Source organism: Phoca vitulina, unplaced genomic scaffold, assembly GCF_004348235.1.
Source record: "Phoca vitulina isolate PV1807 unplaced genomic scaffold, GSC_HSeal_1.0 scaffold46, whole genome shotgun sequence".
Classification (NCBI taxonomy): domain Eukaryota; kingdom Metazoa; phylum Chordata; class Mammalia; order Carnivora; family Phocidae; genus Phoca; species Phoca vitulina.
The window spans coordinates 8,225,189-8,249,107 of NW_022589749.1; the positions used below are offsets into that span (position 1 = coordinate 8,225,189).

Here is a 23,919-nt window from a genome sequence, read left to right on the forward strand (position 1 = left end):
GAATCTACCTTGTATCTAGTTGTTTGTATTGAACTTTGCCCTCAATTGTGTACCCTGCTCCCATGACCAAGAACACCTGTGACTGTCCGTGTAAGTCAAACCTCTAAGAACGTGCCATGGTTCGGAGGCAAAGACAAGCCGTCATGTGACAAGAGTGGCAGGAGGGCAACACCAGTCGCCACAACACCCCCCGCGTAACAAGCCCTACGGGCTGGTGTAAGACCTACAGAGGGAGCCCCTTGCTACGAGCTCATGAGCTCTTCAGTTTACATCCTCAAAAGACAACCCTGGATTCCTTTATCTGAACCTACTGATCCCTGGTTCAGCAATAATGCAGGGTTCCAAGAAAATGCACACCCTTCCAGACCAGCCTCTGACAGAGCCGTTCCGGTGGTGTGGGGGTGTGCTTGGCAGAAACCAAAGGGTCCAGGCTAGACGAGCTTTGGAAAGACGGATGGATGAGTGTAGGTGGAAAGAGCTGCTCTGGTCTATCAACAGCCACTGGAATGGTCACAGAATGAAAATGGTCGGGCTACTCTGGTTTCCTGAATGTCCTATTCAGCCATATCCCATTTCCACACTACCCTGTGGCAAAGAACTAAAGGATACTTAACAATGAAATTATAGAGCCATAACTTCTTTCACGGACGGTTCACTAGATATGAACTGATTCCAGGCAATCCTAACAGGCTGGGGAATGAGGAACCTGGATCCAATTTTTATATTCATCATCTAAGAAATCTTGGAAGTTACTTTTTAAAAACACTTTAAGCAAATCTCTGATATGAGCTGACATGTTGTCCGTTAGAGCACAGCTCTGGTATCACACAGATCTGAGTTACAAGCCCCAGTCCGTCACTTCCGGACTGCATGGCCACAGGGTGTGAAGAAAAAAGGTGTGTGAAGCTTGGAACTCGGGGCCTGGCACACAGCACAGCTCGTCCAGTGTCATGGTTGAGAGTAAGGTCTTTGGGGATTCCTGTCCCAGCTCTGCCACTGCCTCTCTGGGTGGCCTTGAGCAAGCTAATTCACTGCTCTGTAACTCATGTGCCAGGGAGCGACAACAGTCCCTACCTCCTAGGCTTGCTGAGACAACGGACCTCAAACACGCATGGGACTTAGAACAGTGACGGCACACAGTACATGCCTTTCCATCACATCCCATCATCCTCACAACAGGTCTTCCCTGCTTGACTGCACCCATCTCCTAGGCATTCGCTCAATGAACACGTAACCCACTGAGTGCCCAGCACTTACGAGGCCCTACCCTAGCTGCAGATCTAGCCTGCAGAAGGCAGAGAGGGTTGCCGCCCCCACAGACAGTTCAAGGTTGAATGGTAGAATCAAAGCACTTTCTAGAGGCTGGAGGTATTTGAGAGCTAGTCTATTATATGGTTTTCAAACTGGGTTCCTGGGAACCATAGGATTCCTCAGAAGAACCAAAAAGGAGAGAGACGGGAAGGCCGGGCAGGGGGAGGGCTCTGGGCCCCACCCCTGCTTCAACCAGGGGCTTTGGATCCAATCCAAGTTACACATTAGGGAGAGTTCTGCTTGAGATCACATTTGAAAAAACTCTGCAACTAAAACAAGTTTGAAAACACCTTTACAGATGAGGAAATCCGGACCCACACACGGAAGTGTGAAGCCCAAATTCACATGACTATTTCCTTACAAGTATCTACCTCAAATACGTGTGTGTGTCTCGAGACTTAATGAAATCAGGTACAGTAGGTAGCATGAGCACTGTCCCCAGTGCTGCCGGGGCGCCAGATGCTGCACGGAGCACGTCATGTGCATCCTCCCACTGGAACTTCACGTCGGCCTCTGGGGCGGACACTCACCATCTGCTGGACAACTGGGGGAGTGAGGCACATGTCACAGGAGAAAATAATGGCAAAGCTGAATTTTGTACCAAGGCCAGCCAATCCCATGAGCTCTGGGAGACTGTGACAAGGTCAATGCCTTGGGCCTCCTTGGAGACTGTATTCACAGACCCAAAAATAAGGGGTAGTAGATCCATGTTCCTTTGCTCTGACATATCCACAGAAAGACCTTGGCCACCTGCTCACAGCCTGACAGAACCTCTGAGCCGGGGCCAACAGAACCTACACCCATACCTCAAGCCCTGAAGCTACACTGGAGTGTCCCGCCCCTACACAGGTGTGGACATTCACGGGGCAAGATGCTTCTACCTTCTACCCGGGACAGATAGCGCCTTGGGAGCTAGCCAGCTCTCTGGACAAGAGACCAAGAAGATCTCAAGGGATGCTGGGGAAAGCACAGAAGCCAATCACACCCATTGTCTCTCAACACAGCTATGCCATTTAAATATGAAAAAAAGTGCTAACTTTGAAAACAGGGAATTTGAAAATCTGCCCCCCCTTTTTTTTATTATGTTATGTTATTCACCATACATCATTAGTTTTTGATGTGGTGATCCACAATCCATTGTTTTCGTATAACACCCAGTGCTCCACGCAGTACGTGCCCTCCTTAATACCCATCACCGGGCTAACCCATCCCCCCACCCCCCTCCCCTCTAAAACCCTGTTTGTTTCTCGGAGTCCATAGTCTCTCATGGTTCATCTCTCCCTCCGATTTCCCCCCCTTCATTTTTCCCTTCTGCTAATGTCCTCCATGCTATTCCTTATGTTCCACAAATAAGTGAAACCATATGATAACTGACTTTCTCTGCCTGACTTATTTCACTCAGCATAATCTCCTCCAGTCCCACCATGTTGATGTAAAAGTTGGGTATTCATCCTTTCTGACGGCTGAGTCATATTCCATTGTCTATATGGTAATTACAAAAGGGTCGGCTGCTACTATGAGCTTCCCTATTTCACTGGTGCTTGCCTTTTGGCAAATGTTGTGACTGGCAGTAAGGTATCCTTGTAATCCTAAGTGTATTCATCTCAAAAGGTTTAGAAATAAGACCGTGCATTATAAACTATTTTACTTTCCATCAAGAAATACTCTTACCTCTGCCTTTGTTCTTAAACCAGGCACCTAAACAAAAAGAAACAACAAATTTTGTTAAGTACAATGAAAAGCATTTGTATTGCTTTTTCAGACCATGGGTTAAAGGGCATAATTATCTTATTAAAGACTTCATAAAGAGGAAAACAGAATTTCCTTAAGACTTGCCGCCTACATATTTTCGTATCTATGTCATAATTATTTCCTTTCCTATATTCATTTCCTTCAGATTGGAAGCTTAATAGAATAGAGCAGCCCCACGGAGCTGGTCTCAGGAAGTCTCCCTGATTCAGTGTAATCGTTCAGTACTTTCCACATGGTCACCAGTGACACAGCGCTGTGGGGAAGACATGGCTCCTAGCCTTCCGGTCACCCTCCTGCGCCCGTCCACACTGGAAGGCCACCATCACTGGCCCGGGCAATTTCCAATGCCTCCTAACTGCTCTTCCTGCCTCTGGCCCAAACCCCTCAATAGTGAGCTCCTGCCTCCCCAACACAGCCGAGCACTCCTTCCGAAGGCCTCGACTTCCCTTCACTTCCCATCCCCAACTCCCCCAGCCTTACTTCTCATCACAGGACACCCTACAGGGCCAAAGGGAGCTTCGGGGAGGGGGCTGAGTAGACATGCTTGGAGAGGCCAGTGCTGAGAGAGCTGTGGCTACACGCCTGACAGGCTATTTCCAGGACCACCACGAGAAGTCAGCTAACTGGAAGAATCCACAGGCCTACGTGGCTGACTTATAAGAAGGGAAGAGGGAATGGTAAGGGAGAGGAAAATCTTCAACCTGATTCTGAAGACTGCAGTCTGGATGAATACTGATGTCATGGACCACCCTACTCCTTTCCTGTTCCCCCCAAAATAAGGAAATCAGGAGGTGAGGGTTCACAGTAATCATATGGTTTTTCATCATTGAAAAAAATCTTCACCTCTTGCAACCCTCCATGCCATCCCCCAAATGGGCCAGTGGCCTGTCTTATCTCTTCAGGCTTCAGTCACTACAACCAGAAAGAAGGGGCCTCTATACTGCCGTGACCTCCCGTGACCTCTTCTCCTTCACCAGCAATCCTATTTCCTGCCTGTTCCTTCCTGCTGACTTCATCTGCCAACCAGAAAGTGGATTTTCTATTCTTTTCTGGCCTGTCTCTCAAAGAGGTATCTTTTTGGTGCTAATGTGATCATTTCTGTCATAGACATTAAGATGTTTTTATAATTTCTAAAGTTTTCAGTTATTAAATCAAGTCTTTTTTTTATTCAGGAGAAAGACATTATTGGTTACCATCAAAATGAATGAAAGCCAAAAAACAAAACAATGAATAAAAGCAAAATATGAACTATATAAAAATAATTATTTTAAGTGATTATTTCTCTATCTTTGGTATCAGTATACCAAAGAACTAGAGAAGAAAAATTTAAACTTGAGTTGTCAATCATGTACTGAAATTATTCTATACTTGTCATACTTCAAAAGGGTGCAAAGAACAGAAAACAAATCTGACGAAGAAGTTTCACTTCAAAATAATTCTTACCCTCAAAATTTTAGGGCTGCTGTAATAAGCCATGCCCAGGGCTTCAATTTCTTCACACTGTTCCAAATTTATCCTTCTGGTGCACTTAACAGCTTGGTTCACCAGAAATGCTGGAAATCATAACATTCCCAAGGAAAAAAAAAATGAGAAAGAAGAAATTTTTTAACTGTCCAATGGTAACTAAAAAACTGTAGTCTAAGTAAAACCATAAAATAAATTATAACACAGATATACAACATGCTTAAAAAAGGACTTAAAATTATATTTTTAATAGGTAATACACTCAATTCAAAATTCAAAAGGCACAAAAAGATACTGAGAGAGTGTTCTTCCAACGCTTGTCCCCCTCACCCATCCCCAGACACCACCAGAGACAACTACTTGTCCCCAGAGACAACCAGCATCAAGTTTGTTGTGTATCTTTCTGAAATATTCTATGCAAATAAAAGCATGTGTGTACATATATTTTTAGTATTTCTTTCCCCTTTTAGAAACAAACACATGCTATATATTCTACCCTTCGCTTTTTTTACTGAACAATGTATCTTGGAGTTCAGGCTATCTTAGAACATGATGAGCTTCCTCCTCCTCTTTTTTTTTTTTAGGGATAATTAGTATTCTATTATGGATATGTCATAATTTATTCACCAAGTTCACATTAACAGACACTTAAGTTGTCTCTAGCTTTGCCATCACAAACAATGCTGCAATCTATTTTGCAAGCGGGCCAGATTCTGTAGGACCAACTCCTAGAAGCAGAACAATGGGTCAAAGGGCATATTCATTTGCAATTTTGACACATATTCCTAAACTGCTCTTCACAGAGGTTGTACCAATTTGTAGTCCCGCCAACAACGTAGATGAGGGCCTACTTCTCCAGAGCCTTCAAGTTCCTAAGCTTTGCCGATCCATTACATGGAAATGGTATCTCAGTTTGGTTTTAATTTACACTGTTCCTACTGTGAGCAGGGTTGAGTGTCTTTTCAACAGAATCCCCTTTCGTTCCTATATGAAATGATGTTTCATTAGGCCACATGCCACCATACACTCCTTAGCTAGCTTCTTCACAGTGATGCCGCCTTAAGGATCAGAGAACCACGCCTGCTGCCTCCCACTGCCAAGACAGTTACTCCACAGACTCTATGATGCTCCTGAAAGAAGCAGGTCCCGCGGGAGGTGGCTATGTAGGCTGCATCCCTGCTCCACCACTGCCTGAGTGAGCCTGAGCAAAAGACTGAATGTTTCTCAGTTTCCTCATCTAAAAAATGAATAATCCGACCTTCAGGGATTATTGTGACAATCAAATGGAAAAACACATGCAAGCACACACGGTAACTGCTTAATAAATATTAGTTATTGACAAACTTTAGCTCCAGTGGAGAAAGAACTTCCCAAAAACTAGAAGGGTTAAACAACTGAGCAGGCTGGTTTCAGGTAGTGAGTTCCCCATCACTACAAGTGTTCAAGCAGTGACTGCATATGGCAGAAAAGATGTGGTTGGGAATCTGACCTGCATAACCTTTGAGGCCTCTTCCAACTCTAAGACTGTTTCCAGTTATGAAGCCTGTTTAATTGTGACTACTATAAATTTAAACTAAGAGCAAACTCTGTTTATAGACAGAAAGAAAAATACCCACAGTCTTTTTTTTTTTTTTTTTTTAAAGATTTTTATTTATTTGAAAAAATACCCACAGTCTTACCTGCAGGGTTATCATCAGTGCACAGAGATGACATAAGGGGAGAGGGAAATCTCAAAAATGAATCTGAAGTCTGCAGACGAGCCCCATACTGCAAAGAGACCAGCCAATAGCTATTATGGTGCTAAGAAAGCATTCATGCAACACATACCGGACACCTACCATGTGCCAGGCAGCATTATAAGCATCAGGAACACAGTGATGAGCAAAACACAGATGCAGTCTTTGCCTGCATGGAGCGTACACCCAGCTGCCCCACCCCTTTCTTTCAAGGGTATGTGTTTCTGTGTATGTGCATGTCGTTTTATTTGCAGGCTTTTTTAAAGATTCGCTTAGAGAGCGCGCATGTGCGCGTGTGTGCAAGCATGCGCGTGCAAGCACGTGCGCACAAGCAGGGAGAGGGGCAGAGGGAGACGGAATCTCAAGCAGACTCCCAGGCAGAGTACAGAACCCTACATAGGGCTTGATCTCATGACCTGAGCTGAAATCAAGAGTTGGATGCTTAACCGACTGAGCCACCCAGGCGCCCCTGCAGGCTTTATTACAGAATTCCTCTGGAAAGGTATATAAGAAGCTGACATAGTGTCTGCCTCTGCAGACAGGAACTGGGTGGCCAGGAACAGGGGTGAGAGAGGTAATTTTTTTTTTTTTTAAGATTTTTATTTATTTATTTGACAGAGAGGGAGAGCACAAGCAGGGGGAGCTGCAGAGGGAGAGGGAGAAGCACGCTCCCCACTGAGCAGGGAGCCTGACATGGGGCTCGATACCAGGACCCTAGGATCATGACCTAAGCAGAAGGCAGATGCCCAACTGACTGAGCCACCCAGGTACCCCAAGGTAATTATTTTTTACTAGCAATAATTAGTTTTATTTTTTTTAAAGATTTTATTTATTCATTTGAGACACAGAGATACAGAGAGAAAGAGCATGAGTAGGGAGAGAGGCAGAGGGAGAGGGAGAAGCAAGCTCCCCGCTGAGCCAGGATCCCAATGTGGGGCTTGATCCCAGGACCCTGGGATCATGACCCGAGGCAAAGGCAGACGCTTAACCATCTGAGCCACCCAGGTACCCCAGCAATAGTTATTTAAATAACAGATATAGCACACGTTAAAATCGTGACACTGATGGGCCTTCCTTCCCAAAACCAAACTACATGAAACCTTTCCCCAATATTCGAAACAAAATTTACACCTATTGTGCATACAACCAATTTTCTTGAATTTAAAAGTATCCAAATGCTTTGGTGCCAACAAGGATATGGGGAAACAAACCCTCTCCTTCACTGGACCTGGGAGTTTAAACTCCTGTAATCTTTCTAGAGGGCAATCTGATATGGATATTTTAAATTTCCATTCATTTTGACTAAGTTAGTCCAGTTATAGGAAGGTATCTAAGAATTAAATCAAAGACATAAGTATCTATAAGAATGTTCATTGTGGATTATTTATAATAGAAAAACTGGAAACAAATGTCTGTTAATAGTGGAATGGCTCAATAATGAAAGCCAATACATACATAGAAGGGATACTTTGTATCAGTAAAATGTAGCTCCAACAGTAGCTCTGACAAGTTACTTTCCTATACAGAAGTTTTTCTTATCAGTTAAATGAGGACAATGATGTATCCTTTTCAGGGTCCTATGAAGTAATGTCTGGAAAGCTCTGCAAGAAATGGTAACTTTTATATTGATATGGGAAGATGCCTAAGATTTATCACTGAGTAAAAAAGGAAGCTTACAGAACAATGTAGATAGCTATAAACCCTACTTCTGTACAATACTATATGTATATTTTTATAGATGCATTTAAAAATCAAGAATATAAACCAATCTGTTAACAGTGATTTGCAACGTGCATTTTAGTGGACACGGGGGCCTTTCCATCCTATGTACCTCTATACTTTTAACTTTTAGAATTAGCACATGGTGCTTTTTTACTTCTCTTCAAAGATGCTTCCAAAAAATCGGAAGCTTATTCAAAGTTAATGTATATCGCATTTAAAGGTTTACTAATGAATAGGTATAAAATAGCACACATCTTCCTAAAGCCTGTAAAACTAAATGTAGCTTTGAGAAGAGGACCAGGCACCCAACCAATCCACTCCGTGTCCCCAGCAGCATGACTCAAGCACTCTGCTGCGTCTTTTGAGGTAGAGAAGCACAAAGAATTCTGCAGAGACAAAAGCAGGCTTACTAATGAATAAACAACTTTCAACCCTATGTTACAACTCAACTACTCATTTTTAATTTTTGTGATCTTTGATTTCTAGGCATGAACATTAAGGTTTTCCCTCTATAATGTGAATTCGGTCTCAGGGAAGCCAGTTTTGATACTGAAAAATTAACTTACAAGGATGGGATATTTGCAACAAGATGGTGGACTTAATCAAGTTCTTGGCTCACCTTATATTTAGCAGTTGCTGGAATGTCCGACTGGGTTTCGAAAGAAATCTCTGATTCTGAACTCAAGGAAAAACCATCAGAAGTTTTCATCAATTTATCAAAATTATTTTCATCAGGCACTTCTGGATTAATAAAGGATAACGCGGGTTTATCTGTTTTTTAGAAAAAGTATTTTAAATCAGCATAAATATGTACATTATTTATATAACATAATATTTGGAAACAGTTTTTAGTAGCATTAAGGCTGATGTGAAAAAAATAGTGTCTCTTTCCGTATTTACTTTACCCAAAATTTCTTGAGTCTTATTAAATAAACAGGATCCCCAGACTTGGCCTGCTTCTCTAACAGTGTGGAAGTAATGGTTTCTAAGCCTGCAGGCAAACAGCACAACAGAAGCCAATAATAACCAATCTTTCTCCAGCCCATGGACTGAGAAGCCTGCTGCATTAACTTCTAAGGCAAAGCTCTCTGAAGACGGCCACAGGGACAAATGATTTTTTTCTACCCTCACACAGCCACCTCCAAACCAAAGCCCAGGAGAATAATGTGGCTGTGTACAGAACATCTTGGGAGAAGGAGGAAATGGGCTGGTATGTTCACTTGCCTGGTGTTACGTCATAGAACTTGACAATGACTAACCAGTCCTTACTTTAGATTACAAATCCCAGAGCACTGGGTGGCTCTGGGTGGCTCAGTCGGTTAAGTGTCCCACTCTTGATTTCATCTCAGGTCATGATCTCAGGATTGTGAGACTGAGCTCCGTGTCCATCCTGGGTGTGGAACCTGCTTAAGATTCTCTCTCTCTCCTTCTGCCCCTCCCCCTTCCTTTCTCTCCCCCCCCCCCCAAAAAAAAAATCAAAGAGCATTTGCCTAGTTTTCAACTGCAAGGGAACAAATTCAAAATATAAAGATGTTCTGAAAAGATGATGAAGCTTAATTGATAAAACCATAAATATATCTCTGATCTTAGATATCTTAACATTTTAAACTTACATGTACTTTGGATCTAGACACCTATTTGAGCTAAATGCTCAGATAAAAATAAAGATCTTGTTTTTATGCAAATATTCTTAGTAAAAATAAAAGAGAAAAAAGGAAATTGAAACCAAAGCTCAACCTGATTTTCAACCATTAAACCATGAAGAAATTTAAAAAAATTATATACACACACACACGTAACTTAAATAAACCTAGATTCCTATGTGTGTCTATATATTATAAACACCAGTGAAATAAAGTATGAGATTTCAAAAGACAACTACATAAGCACATTAGTTTTAAAGAAAATGCTCATGCCCACAGGTCTATAAAGTTACTTGCAGTGGCCTGTGAAACGGCCTCAGAAGATGCACCTTAGCCAAACCATAAAATTATTGCTTAAATCTAACCGAATGAGACATTTTCCATAAAAGAACTTTTTATTTTTTATTTTATCTTTTAAAACATTTTATTTATTTGACAGAGAGATAGAGAGCACAAGTAGGCAGAGTGGCAGGCAGAGGGAGAGGGAAAAGCAGACTCCCCGCTGAGCAGAGAGCCTGATGCAGGACTTGATCCCAGGACACCAGGATCATGACCCGAGCCGAAGGCAGACACTTAACCGACTGCGCCACCCAGGTGCCCCTCTATAAAAGAACTTTTTAAAGAAAAACTTTCCAGTGCTTCTCAAAGCATATCACCATCAAATACTTACAGTTTGTAATATGAATGCAGAATATAGATGGGTTAATCCGGTCGACAAGTTTAAATACCCTTTGAGGTGGATTTGCTGTAAAATTCAATGAGTAGATGGCTGCTTTTTGACTACAAAAGTGACTATCGCCCCTGAAAATTAAAAAATAATAGTACAAAATTTTAAGGCATATGCACACAATCTTAGCTAGATTATTTTAAAACTGTCAGATGTCTGCACTGTACTATGTTAACAGCTACATGGAAGATATTTATGAAAGCGTGATGTTAGAACTGAATCCATTTTTATTTAGTTTATTCAGTGTTAAAATGTTTGGCATTTGAAACTTTTTCCTCTAACAGGGAAAATATTAAGACAAGTAGAATAACCTTTAAGGAAATCTTGTCAAGTATGGAATAAAGATCAGGGTATAATTTTGATGTAAATGAACCCTGTAAACTCTGACACAATCAATCATATAAAATTTTGCAGAACTTCAGATTGTTTTTAAGTACCCAAAATGGATCCAAAATTCCTTGTCTTGAGAATAAAGAGGTCTTCAAAGGACTGTGAGAATCAGAAAATGTGAAGTCATCTGGAAGTTTGGGGGCTTAAAAGTTAGGGTACAATCAAGACTTCCACCAACCCCAGACTGGACAAACTCTAATCAATTTGATACAGATATGGTGTGGAAACAGAGATGTATCAAAAAAGGGATCATAATCTACCTAATGCTTTAAAGCCTTTTCTCAATATGTATTGCCCCAATATTTCCCATGTCATCGATATGTTTTTGCAGTATTATACGAAATGGCTTCATTGTATACCAACTTATTAAGATTCTCCAATTTTTTTTAGCCAATTCTCTGCTGTTGGTTTGGGCTATTTCTAGTTTTCCCCAATTACATATAATGCTATAACATCATCCTTGCACATATATCTTTATGAATGTCTCCAGCTATTTTCTTGGGCTATGTTCCCTGAAGTGGAATTGCTGGATCAAAGGTAGGTGTGTTGTTCAAGGCTTCTGAGACATACCGCCAGATCTCCCTCCAGAAAGGGAAGATGCATGCTCACCAACACCACAGTAAGAGTGCCTAGGTCCCTGTATTCCTGCCAAGGATACTATCCAGTTTCTACCCTTTGCCAATTTCATGGGCAAAAATCTGTTATCTCATTTTAATTTGAATTTTCTCATTTACTAGGGAGCTTAAACATTTTTCCATATGGTTATTGCTCATTGGTATCTCTTCTTCAGTAAGGTGCTTCTTCATATCTACTGACCATTTTTTATTAAAATGTTTGTCTTCTCAAAAAAAAACAGGGCGCCTGGGTGGCTCAGATGGTTAAGCGTCTGCCTTCGGCTCAGGTCATGATCCCAGGGTCCTGGGATCGAGTCCCGCATCAGGCTCCCTGCTCCTCGGGAGCCTGCTTCTCCCTCTGCCTCTCTCTCTGTCTCTCATGAATAAATAAATAAAATCTTTAAAAAAAAAAAAAAAAACAGAATATCTTCTCAATGGTTTGTGAGAATCCATATCTTTAAGAATCTCCTTGAGTATCACGAGTTGTAAATATTTTATTCCTGTTTGCAGCCTTTCAATTTTACGGTGTTTTTTGTCATACAGAATCATTTTGATGCATTATCCTTCTCCCACCTGACTGGAATTACACTTATAAATTAAGTTTCTATAAGTTAGTTTACATGTTTACATAATGATTCTTTCTATCCCACCACATAAGTTTCTCCATTTATTCAAATGTTCTGTCTCTCACTATATTTCAAGTTTTCTTCACATAAATTCTAAGTATTTAAGTTCTTTTTTTTTTTTTTAAAGATTTTATTTATTTGACAGAGAGAGACAGTGAGAGAGGGAACACAAGCAGGGGGAGTGGGAGAGGGAGAACTAGGCTTCCCGCTGAGCAGAGAGCCCGATGCGGGGCTCGATCCCAGGACACTGGGACCATGACCCGAGCCGAAGGCAGACGCTTAACGACTGAGCCCCCCAGGCACCCCAGTTTTTTTTTTTTAAGATTTTATTTGTCAGAAAGAGCACAAGCAGGGGGAGCAGCAGGCAGAGGGAGAAGCAGGCTCCCCACTGAGCAAGGAGGCCAACGTGGGACTTGATCCCAGGACCCCGGGATCATGACCTGAGCCGAAGGCAGACGGTTAACCAACGGAGCCACCCAGGTGTCCCTTAAGTTTTTTCTTATGTGACATTTCTATTGGGTGTTATGAATAGCATCCATTTCCATTATATTTTTTGATGGTTATTGCTGAAGTATAAGGAAGCTATCGATTTATTTTGTAAGTGGCCACTTTTCCAAAAACTCTGTAAAGTTCTAATGGCATATCAGTCATTACCGTGGCATAAAAAATATTTTTGAAAAAAATAAGCAGTATATATGAGAAAACATCTAGCTCTAAAAAATTTATGAGGCCTACTGGGTCTTAAAGGATACGCAGGAGTCAGACAAAGAAGGAATGGCTAATCCAAGTGCAAGAATGGCATTGGCCAAGGATGGGTAATGTACTGGTGTGGTCTAGAAAACTCTTGAGTACCAACGTTAGGCTGCATGGAGGATTCAAGATGCGGGTTAGTAGGAAATAGGATCTGAATTTGTCAGTTTGGGGGTGGATCTGAATCCAGGCTAAGGAGTCTGTAGGTATGAGAGCTTCTGAAGGCTTTTTTAAGCAAGTGAGTGACAAGATGAGGTGTGAGCTTATATAGAGGGAGTAGGAATGGACAGACACAAGGGCTAGCGTGAAGGAACACAGCAGAATGGGACACCTTACTCTTCCCCTTCCAGTCTGCCCACTCTCAAATCCTGCACAGTGGATCAGTATCAGTTCTGCATATTTCTCTAGTCATGACCTTCAGTGTGCGGGGGAGGGTGCCTATTCATCCTTATCTGCAACAGTTTCTTACTCAGCTCCCTGCCACCAGGCTTAGCCCCTGTGACCCATCATCCATGCTGCCGGAGAACTGCTTAAGATGGGAATCTAATCCCCTCACTCCCTGGCACCCTGCAGAATTCAGGACAAAATCCAAACCCCTCAGCATACACACAAGGCCCCTCAAGATCGGACCCCTGTCATTGTGGCACACTCTTCTCAGCCCCCTTCTCCAGCCACACTGAGCTAACTGCAGTTAAAGCAACAGCATACTCCTTCACCTCCAAGACTCTGCCATGCAGCTCCCTTGACCTAGAATGCCTTCCACTGATTCCATGCTGGCCAATTCCCACTTGTCCTTCAGAACCCAGCTCTGATTGTCTTTTCTAGAAAGCCTTCCCTAGCCCAACTGCCTAGGTTAGATGCTACTCCTCTGAGCTGTCTCAGTGCTGGGGCAGAACTGCCACCCACTCCTCTATCTCCCTTACTCAATGAGCTCCTGGAGGGCAGGGCCACATCCAGCTCACCTTACATCCCTGGCGCTCGTGAAAGGTAAGGCGTGGTGTGAAAGAAGGCTAGATGTGAGAAGGCAAAGGAGAGGCAGGAGTCAGGGTAGCCTCCAGGTTCTGGCCTAGGCGTCTGCCTGAGAGAACAATGGTAGAGAAGTCAAGAGAATACTAGAGGGTTGGTTAGGGGTGGAGGGGAGAAATTCATTCACTGATTCAACTCACTTCTAATGAGGGCCAACTATGTGGCAGGAGCTGTGCTAAGCACTACTGGCATAAGGGATGTTATCCTTGCTCTCGTGAAGTTTACATCTAGTGAGGTAAACAGACATTAATCCAATAATCTTAACAATAAATTTACAAATCATTAGATGATAGGATTAGCTGTTGACAGTTTAGCAGATGTAAATAAACCTTTTATGAATTAGAACCTAATGAGAATAATCAATTAATTGGGATTATCAATTTTGATTTCATTATTTCTACACTTCTTTTTTAGGAGAAAGTCATAAGCAAAACTAACTCAAATAAATTCTGAGGTCCTTTCCTGAGGGCACTATGGATTCAGCTCTAACTTCTATACCAGGGGTCCACAAACCACACCTAATTTTGTGAATGAAGATTGACTGAAACATAGTCATGCCCATTCATTTACATGGCTGCTTTGGCGCATCAATGGTAGAGGTGAGGAAGTTGCAACAGAGACCACTGGCCTCTGAAGCTTAAAATATTTACTATATGGCCTTTTACAGAAAAAGCTTCCTGACCCACATTCTAAATAGTCTATATCTAAAATTCAGTGTTGACTAATAAGGGGCACCTGGGTGGCTCGGTCGTTAAGCGTCTGCCTTCGGCTCAGGTCATGATCCCAGGGTCCTGGGATCGAGCCCCGCATCGGGCTCCTTGCTCCTCGGGGAGCCTGCTTCTCCCTCTGCCTGCCGCTCTGCGTCCTTGTGCTCTCCCTTTCTGTCAACTAAAATAAAATCTTAAAAAAAATAAAATAAAAAAATAAAATAAAATTCAGTGTTGACTAATAAAAGAAAAAATGACATTCTAAATTATGATCTTGAATAGAGCCAAAATCTCACTCTCAGGCTTTTGATACTTATTAAGGCAGAAAAGCAGAATGATTTCTAACAAAGATTGAACCATGTTGTAGTCCAGATACCCAGAAAAATATTCTGACTACAACATACCATTCTCCAAACATTTTTACAATATTAGAAGCAGATTCAATTTCCCATTGGTCAGTAATATAGTTTCTCATGAGAGGCACCTGGGTGGCTCAGTTGGTCAAGTGTCTGACGCTTGATTTCGGCTCAGGTGATGATCTCATGCGTTGTGAGATGAGCCCAACAGCTGGCATGGAGTCTGCTTGAGATTCTCTCTCTGCCTCTGCCCCTCCTCCCACCTTATGCTGTGTGTGCACTCACTCTCAAATTAAAATCTTAAAAAAGAAGAAAAGATAGTTTTTCGTGGGAAAAACACACTGTATTTCCAAAAAGCATTCAATCTATCAAGTATCAATTGCTACAAGACTAAATTTAAGTTCGCTATCTCTGAATAATTGGTCCCGTCCCGAATAAATTAACCTCTTTTAAGTACTGTATTTTTCAAAGACCTTTGAAGTCTGAATTACGAGAAACCAATTATTCAGAAGAGACTGTTTCTTTACCTTGTAATCGACTGGCAATATCACTTTCCATTGTCCTCCTATACAATGTGAACTGTGAGAATTCCTGGTAGATTTACATATCAGAAAAGTGTAAACAAAGCTTTCCTGTCTAATATTTTGTTACAAGTACTATGTCCACAACAAAAGCTGTAAAATTCAACTGCACTTTCCACCCTAGGCTATATACATGAGACTAATTCACTTATACAAAAATGTGCACATTATCTGTTTACAAATCAGAGTGAAATGTAATTCAATCTCTGAATACAAAGATTTCCTTATACTCTTAACAAAGTACACTCTCTCTTGTCTTTGGCCTCCACTATCATCCGGCAGTATGCAAATAAGGGAGAGATACTCTTCTACGTATTGGTTTGGATGGCATGGCTTCTGAATGATGCAAAATTCAAGAAATCCAGCTTTGGGTTTTTCAGCCTGGAAAATTTTTCACTTTCTGTCCCCAGATTTTATAATCTTGGTCCAATTTCATCAAAACTGCATGCATCACCAACTTACGTGACAATCGGAACTGAACAGGCAGAAAAGACACTGAAATCCATGGAGCTGCAATCAGGATCACAACAGCAGTTGACGTCACACTGCGCTGGAGTCAGGTCACAGACACACAGAGCAGCAACTACAGAAACAAGAGGTAGGATGCAGAACTTCTCCATCAGCAAGGAGTGACTGCCCCCTGCCACTGCAAAGTACCAAAAGTCCATTTCATACAAAAGGTCTATTTTATTTTTCCTATTGCACTTTGAGGGCGATCTGTGAAGTGAAAATTAGTCAGTTTGAATGCTTCTCAATCTGAGGTTTCCCCAAAGTAGCTAATCATCTGACTCACTTGGAAAGTTCTGTTTGTGCTCTACCTACAAGGACTCTGATCTGGTAAGCTATGAAACCCAGGCATTTGTGTTTTTAAAAATCATCCAGGTGATGCTAATTAAAACAGGTTTAAGAACCAGCACGCTAAATCACTTCTCTGCCCATTAGAACCACCAGTTGGTAAGCTAGGAAACCCAGACATCTGTTTTTCAAAAACTTTCCAGGTGATGCTGATAATTTAACCAGCACTAAATCACCTGCCGGACCATAAGAACCACTGGTGTAATAGTACAGATTCCCAAGCTCCACCTCTGGAGACTCTGATTCAGAGGAAGAGCCCAACGAAGCCCACCAGGAATCAGGGCTCTCAAACTTGTTTCTCTCTTCAGGTGTCACCTGCGGCTTTGAAGCTGAGCCCACATTCACAAACTATTGACCAAGAATCAAACTGGCTCAGGTGCTTTGTACTTGGGGTTCTGGAAATATCTTTGGTAATTTATTTTTTTTTAAGATTTTATTTATTTATTTGAGAGAGAGAAAGAGAGCACAAGTGAGGTGAAGGGCAGAAGGAGAAGTAGACTTCCTGTGAGGCTTGATCCTAGGACTCCGGGACCATGACCTGAGCCAAAGGCAGACGCTTAACCGACTGAGCCACGCAGGCGCCCCTATCTTTGTTAATTTAGACAATAAAGCATGACGGGAATAGAAATCTCCCCACTTTGCAACATTTGATTTTTCTTTTTTTAGAAAGAGAGCACGTGAGGAGGGGCGGGGAGGAAGGGGCTGAGGGCTAGAGAGAATCTTAAGCAGACTCCATACTCAGCGAGGAGTCCCCTGAGGGGCTCAATCCCACAACCCTGAGATCATGACCTAAGCCCAAACCAAGAGCTGGAAGCTTAACAGACTGAACCACCCAGGTACCCCCACAACATTTAATTTTTAATCATAATGACTCTCCGGACTTTAAATTCCCTATTTTATTTGTCAACCAGGGGAGGAAAAAAAACCCTTTTAAAGATGGCAGAGCGGGGGCGCCTGGGTGGCTCAGTCGGTTAAGCGACTGCCTCAGCTCAGGTCATGATCCTGGAGTTCCGGGATCGAGTCCCACATCAGGCTCCCTGCTCAGCAGGAAGTCTGCTTCTCCCTCTGACCCTTCCCCCTCTCGTGTGCTCTCTCTCTCTCTCTCTCATTCTCGCTCTCTCACATAAATAAAATCTTTAAAAAAATAAAAAATAAAGATGGCAGAGCATAAGAACGATAAACACTGAATTCATGGTAGTAATTATTGCTGGGAAGGGGAAAATAAGATCACACTTGTCTTGCCTATAATGTTTCCTTTTTCAAAAAAAATCTCATGCAAAACAAACAAGGATCTAAAGCAAATGGTGGCAGAGATTCCATACAACATTCCGATTTGCATGTATGAACTAGTTCACAACAAAAATGAACTTTAGAAAAATATAGCTCAAAAAAAGGTAAAATAGCATACTCTGGAAAGAAGTGTATGAATAAGAGGAAGGTTTTGCCAATACACAATCCTTTCTTAATCTGAGACACGGGAGTCTTCTCCCGTAAGCTAACATACTTCCCTCTCGCCAAGCACTCTTCCACGTGCTTAGTAAAATGAAAATGCAATTCGAGCATGTTAATATAAAAAATAGTGTTTAGGCTCCCTGCCTTATGTGTTTAAAATTACAATCTTGATTTTTTCAGAACTCAAAACCCTTGTAAGTAGCTATAAGACTAGTAAGGACAAAGCAATAGTGTTTAATAACTCCACTGGGGTGGGGGGAGGTCTCTATCCAGGATGTGAGTGTACTTAATCAGCCAACAAGTATCTGCTGAGCACTCCCAAGGTCTGAGTAGCTCTCAGCTGTTCTTCTACACCTCTTAACATCAACATGCCTGGCTCTAGAGCAAGACGCTAAGGAACAGAGCTCAGATCAAGATGAAAGTTACTTCTCTCTTCCCACCTGTAACCCATCCTGCACATGGTGTCCAGTTCTCCACTCAGAGTCAGCCCCTGCTCCAACACCTGCCAGGGGTGTGACCTAAAATCAGGCAAATAATTCACCTACCTGAAAAATGGGGATAACCCACATCATAGGGGATTAATTGACATACATTACAGACAAAAAGCTTAGCACAGAGCCCGCTACACAGTGAGCAGTGAATAAATCCCAGCTGTCATCTATTATCATTACTTTCACAGGCCTAAAGCAGGGCCCTTTAAAAAGATGAAGTGCAAATTCATTCCCCCATGCTGGAAAAACAGCCCTGAACACATGCCCTAATAATGATAGTCCAAGAATAGCTTCATTTGGGGGAGAAATCACATAAACAGATGGAATACTTAGATGGATAAAAGACAACCCAGTCCAAAAACCTTAGAAAATTTTAGGATATTGAATACTATGCTGTAGTCTGTCCCCATTTATCATTTATTTACCTCAACTAATTCATTAAATCAACAGTTTCGCTATAAAAGCTTTATTTAAAAAAAGCTTTATTATATACTGAAATAGAAAATGTATTTCTCTGTGCTTTTCCTTACTCATTTATACTTTTACTTATGCATATTCCTTACTAATTTATAAAGGAGGCCCTTTGGAGAAATGATGATTCAGGAACTGAAGTCCCAGAGTACAAGATATCACCCAAGGATGAGTTTTCTATTTACTAATACTGAGCTTTACTCAGGTCTTCTTCTCTTACGAAGGGGAAAAAAAAAAAACCAAAAACCAAAAAACTGCATACATATTGGGGTTACAGTCAGAGGACTTAAAGGGTTTTGGGTTTTGTGGGTTTTTTTTTTTCGTTTTGTTTTTTTTTTTGAGATCACAAACCTCTTTGAGAAACTGCTAAGAACCCTCACCCAGAAAAATGCACATTCACAAAATTTTGCACTCAGGGCACAGCCATCTCAGGGTCACATCCATCCCCTTAACTCATCCATATCAAATCAGATTATAAAATACTCACTAATCTAACTCCAGAATTAGACCACTTTCTGAGAAATATGTTAATTATCCCTAATGATGAATCCTAAGAAGTGGACATAACCCCTCACCCCGTTGTTTCCCACCTCCAACCCAACACAGGAGGAATTCTGGGGTTTCATAATTCAAGTCCACAGACAAGGGCCTAGTCATATTTACGTAAACCAGACTTCTGGCGTTTCTTTTTGCTAAATGAAAAGTTCAACACATCCTATGCATTCAATTTCCACAACTGCCCAGAAACTTTGGATTTACATAATTTCATCGCTGGTGGTAAAGGTGCAGCGACTCGTTCATTATTACCTTTAGCGTTAATGTTGTCCAGGACCACTGCAAGTTATTTCAAAGACTTTATTCTGTCCCACTTACGCTCTCTCAGCCTCGGTTTTCTCTTCTGTCTGAGAGGGACAAGGAGGTCTACCTCACCGGTCGCTGAGACAATCAACACCTATGAAATACTCAGCGATGCCTGCACACAGTAAGCGTTCAACAAACGTTTACTATCAAGATGACAGCCTCACCCCGGCTACCCGCTCCAAGTTGGATCACTCTGGATCCCCAGGAACTGCTACTTGGTACCCACCGTCCGTGACCGGGGTGGGCTTGGGGCCAGTGGAGGGCACGGGGGCCTTGGGGGTTCCAGGGGGCCTAGGAGACAAGGCGGGTCGGAGAGTCGTCCCGGCTGCCTGCGTAGAGTTGAGGCCTTCCGTCGTCACAGGCGGAGTTGCCCTGGTCTGGGCGCTCACGGAGGCCCAGCAATCCAGGAGCATAAGCAGGAGCGGCGGGAGGCCCTGCGGCCCCATGGCCGAGCGGAACTCAATGCGACCGGCGACAAGGATCGTGCGTTGCCTGGCAACCGCGGCGGCTCGGCGCGGGGCATTACGGGAAGGGTCCCGCGAGGCCGCACGAGACCGCGGGGGCGGAGGGCGGGGCCTGGGCAAGGCCGGCCACGGGGGGGGGCGGTGACGGGGGCGGTGACGGGGGCGGGACGAGGGACGCGGACGCAGGGCTGGGTGAAGCTAGTGGGGGCGGAGGACTTCCGAATTCCCGAGGTGGTTTCCAAGCGGACTAAGGCGCTTGTTTAAAAAAATGCATATTTCCAAGTTGTGACCTGGAATTCAGACTCGGTAAATCTAGGGCAGTGTCCAGGAATCAATATTTTTAACAAAGGTCCTGATGTAACCACTGAGGGGACGAAAATTTGGGATCCTCTCTCCCACAGCTAGTAGCACAGAGACCACTTCATCGTCCTTGAATTTTCTCTGTCACACACCCTGTCAACACCAGCTTTGTCTTTTTTGTTTTAGATAGCCGGATCTAAGGAGGTCGCCAGATAACTTCTAGTCACCCTGTTGTAATAAGGGGGACAAATGAAGCACTTCACTTTTTTACAAACAAAAAAACTTGACAGAAATTAAGTAGAATGATGTGTAAGTTTTAAATGAAAAAAAAATCTGTATATAACTCTACAAAATGACATGGAGACCACAAGACTTAGGAAAGCCCCTCCAGTCTAAACTAGCTTATTTATAAAGATACCCCAGCCCAGGGATGTTGGCTATATCGTTGACACTTAATTTCCTTACAATTCAGAAGTAAATGTCAAATTAAAATGTCATGGTATTTACTCAAGAAACACATTTACCAATTCAGAAAAAAATGCCAAAATAGTACATGTACCTAGTTTATTAAATTTATATAGCAAAGTTAAATCATCAAAGGGTCACCTTGAGCACCTTTCTCTGGCATACCAGAGAAAGTGTAGAAAAATATAATTGGATCAAAGGTGTACTACAGATATTTCCTTTTTTTTTTTTTTTTCCTGCGAAGGATTGCTTTAACATCTGACTGAAATTCTGGACCATTTTTAACAACTAATGTAATGCTTCCCTTTAAAAAAACAAAACTGTATTTTCCTAACCTTTATTTCAGGGTCTATTGTTTTTTTAAACCTTCTCTTTACTTCCAGGTACTACTTTCTTTTCTATTCCCTAATATCTGTGAATCACTTTGTCTTGTTTTCTATTTTGAAATTTTAGGCTGCTGGATTAAACTTTGATGAAGAGTCCTTTGGCTATAACATTTTCATTTTATGGTTTGGGAAATCATCTCACCACCCCTTTTTGTCCAATCTCAAATACTTGGTAGCTTGCCCAAAGGTAATTTTATGACATCTTGCAAAGTTGAAATGAGGGCTACCATCAACTCAGATCCATTTTGCAAATCTTGGGAACATTGAGACTTTTCCTTTCACAGGTGACCCATTTCTGCCAGGCTTTTTTCATCTTTCAACCTAGAGGATCCTTTCTCCCTTCCTTCTCCCCTGCCCTTGGCAGGTTCCCTCATTAGGATGGAAGGACACAAGGAAAGCCAAGATCAATTTCTGTATTTTATCCAAAACTGCATCATTTGGGTTGTGCGTAAATGTTTGTGATTAAAAATGTCCATCTGTTTCTCTAGGATTATTGGCGTTCTCAATTCCTTATAGTCTGTGCCAACATTGGGAGGAATCAAGACAATTCAGCTCTTTGGAATTCTGCATTTGGAAGCTGCCTGATATGAGGAGCCTGAAAAACCAAAGACAGGAGTGGCTAGGTGGAAAAATAGCTAAGGCTGACTTTTTAAGGCAGCGTTAACCACTCTGACTTGGTCTTTGGTATGGTTTGGGGTGAACTGGTTTCTCACCTGTCTAAAATTAGGTATCCAGTTTTTCCTATCTTTATTCAACTTAGCCAAATATTTTACAGATAGGGAGGCAGAACCATCAAGCTTTATAAAGGAATTGCTTAGCACTACAAGGAGATCAAGGCTGTGTGAGGACAAAGGATTGACTCTACCACTTTGGTTGAAGTGAGCAGTCCAGTAATTGATTTCTAAATCAACACCCAGAAGAAAATAATCCTCAGTTTCTCTCCGCCTCCCATTCTTCATGTGCCCAGTCAACCACCAGGCATTATTCTTGTTCTGAAACACTATGGGGACAGGAGGACTATTTGAGCAGACTTCACATTCTTGGAAGTTCCCAAATTTACAAGTTTGACCTTTTCTGGAAATGAAGTAATAAATATGGTCACAGACACACACTCACAAGAATGAAATAAGAATTCCTTGTCTACCAAACAACTTTAAAACTGCATCCTATTAATGGACCATACTGCAGTTCGAATAAACTAGTTGGGTTTTTAAGAATCATTTTTGGCTTTATTATTTGCATACGGAAATGATGAAAGTTACAGAAAATACCACTGTACACTGTACTGTGACCAGATTTGACATTTTGCCATATTTACTCCATATTTCTTTTTAGTCAGTTTCATGATAATTTATATACAGTATAAATTTCTTTGTGTAGTTTTTGCTGTACAGGTTTTTCTCACGCATCGATGTACAGGGGTTTTTGGTATAGTTTTATGAGTTTTAACAAACACATACAGCCATGTAACCACAATCACAATCAAGATATAGAACAATTTTACCACCCCCAAACCCTTCCCACTGGCCCAGCTCTTTAGGACAGTAACCTATATTCTGTCCCTAAGGTTTTCCCTTCTCCAGAATGTCACATCAATGGAATCATTCAGTATGCAGCCATTTGAGCCTGGCTTTTCACTTAGCCTAATGCCTTTGAGATTTTTTTACGTTGTTTGTGTCAATAATCCATTCCTTTTATTATTATTAATAATAACAACAATGTGTAAAAAACACATGACATTAAACTTATCATCATAATAATTTTTAAGTATACAGTTCAGTAGTGTTGAGTGTTTTCACATTGTTGTGCAATAGATCTCTAGAACTTTTTTGTCTTACAACACTGAAACTCTACCCACTAAATACTAATTCCCCTGCCCCTCCCCCCAGCCCTTCATGACCACCTCTCTATTTTCTGTTTTTGTGATTCTGACTACTTTAGATACTTCATATAAGTGGAACCACAGTGGTTATCCTTGAGGTTCATCCAGGTTACAGCATTTGGAAGCTGCCTGATATGAGGAGCCTGAAAAACCAATGGCCTTTTTTTTTTAAAGGCTGCATAATATTTCATTGTGTATATATATATATATATATATATATATACACATATATATCACATTTCCTTTTTTATTTTTTTTATTTGTCCAAACAGACCTAGATAAAATAAATCTTTTCTCATCAGGCCATTCCCCCCCACCCCCTAATAAATTGACAATAATATAGAGATGGGGATTCTGGAGTTTGGAATTAGTGTTGATTCCGTCCAGATTTTTATTTATTTATTTATTTATTTGAGAGAGAGAGAATGAGAAAGAGAGAGAGAGCACATGAGAGGGGGGAGGGTCAGAGGGAGAAGCAGACTCCCCACTAGGCAGGGAGCCCAAAGCAGGACTCCACCCTGGGACTCCAGGATCATGACCTGAGCCGAAGGCAGTCACTTAACCAACTGAGCTACCCAGACGCTCACACATTTCTTTTTTTAAAAAAAATTTATCTGTGCAGTTGACACCTAATGTTACATTAGTTTCTGGTGTACAACATAGTGTTTCGTTAAGTTTATATATGTTGCTACACTCCCCACAAGTGTAGCTACCATCTGTCATCGTATAACACTATTATAATATCATTGCGTAGCCTTGGCATCCTTGTTAAAAATCATTTGGCCATATATGCAAGTTTATTTCAGTCCACTCCTTTTTATTGCTGACAAGTATTCCATGATGGATATACCACTATTTTTTCATTCACCAGTTGAAGGTATTTGGGT

General features: G+C 41.8%; 1 protein-coding gene across 9 annotated transcripts in view; it reads right to left on the reverse strand.

Annotated features, from left to right (window-relative positions):
- Positions 1–20,058, reverse strand: part of TCTN1 (tectonic family member 1) — a 28,891-nt gene extending 8,833 nt beyond the window's left edge. For 2 of the 9 annotated variants that reach the window (XM_032431370.1, XM_032431371.1), the window contains exons 1-7: positions 19,762–20,058; positions 15,868–15,988; positions 10,299–10,429; positions 8,605–8,756; positions 6,207–6,294; positions 4,507–4,616; positions 2,983–3,009 (exon numbers count right to left, since the gene is read on the reverse strand). In XM_032431370.1, coding sequence (XP_032287261.1) covers positions 2,983–3,009; positions 4,507–4,616; positions 6,207–6,294; positions 8,605–8,756; positions 10,299–10,429; positions 15,868–15,988; positions 19,762–19,981 — 849 coding nt within the window. In that variant the 5' untranslated portion in view covers positions 19,982–20,058. Of the gene's footprint in view, positions 1–2,982; positions 3,010–4,506; positions 4,617–6,206; positions 6,295–8,604; positions 8,757–10,298; positions 10,430–13,697; positions 14,445–14,496; positions 14,531–14,952; positions 15,124–15,867; positions 16,692–19,481 lie in introns of those variants that run through there. The other 7 variants (XM_032431374.1, XM_032431373.1, XM_032431378.1 and 4 more) reach the window with 7 other exon arrangements.
- Between the last annotated feature and the right edge of the window lie 3,861 nt (positions 20,059–23,919).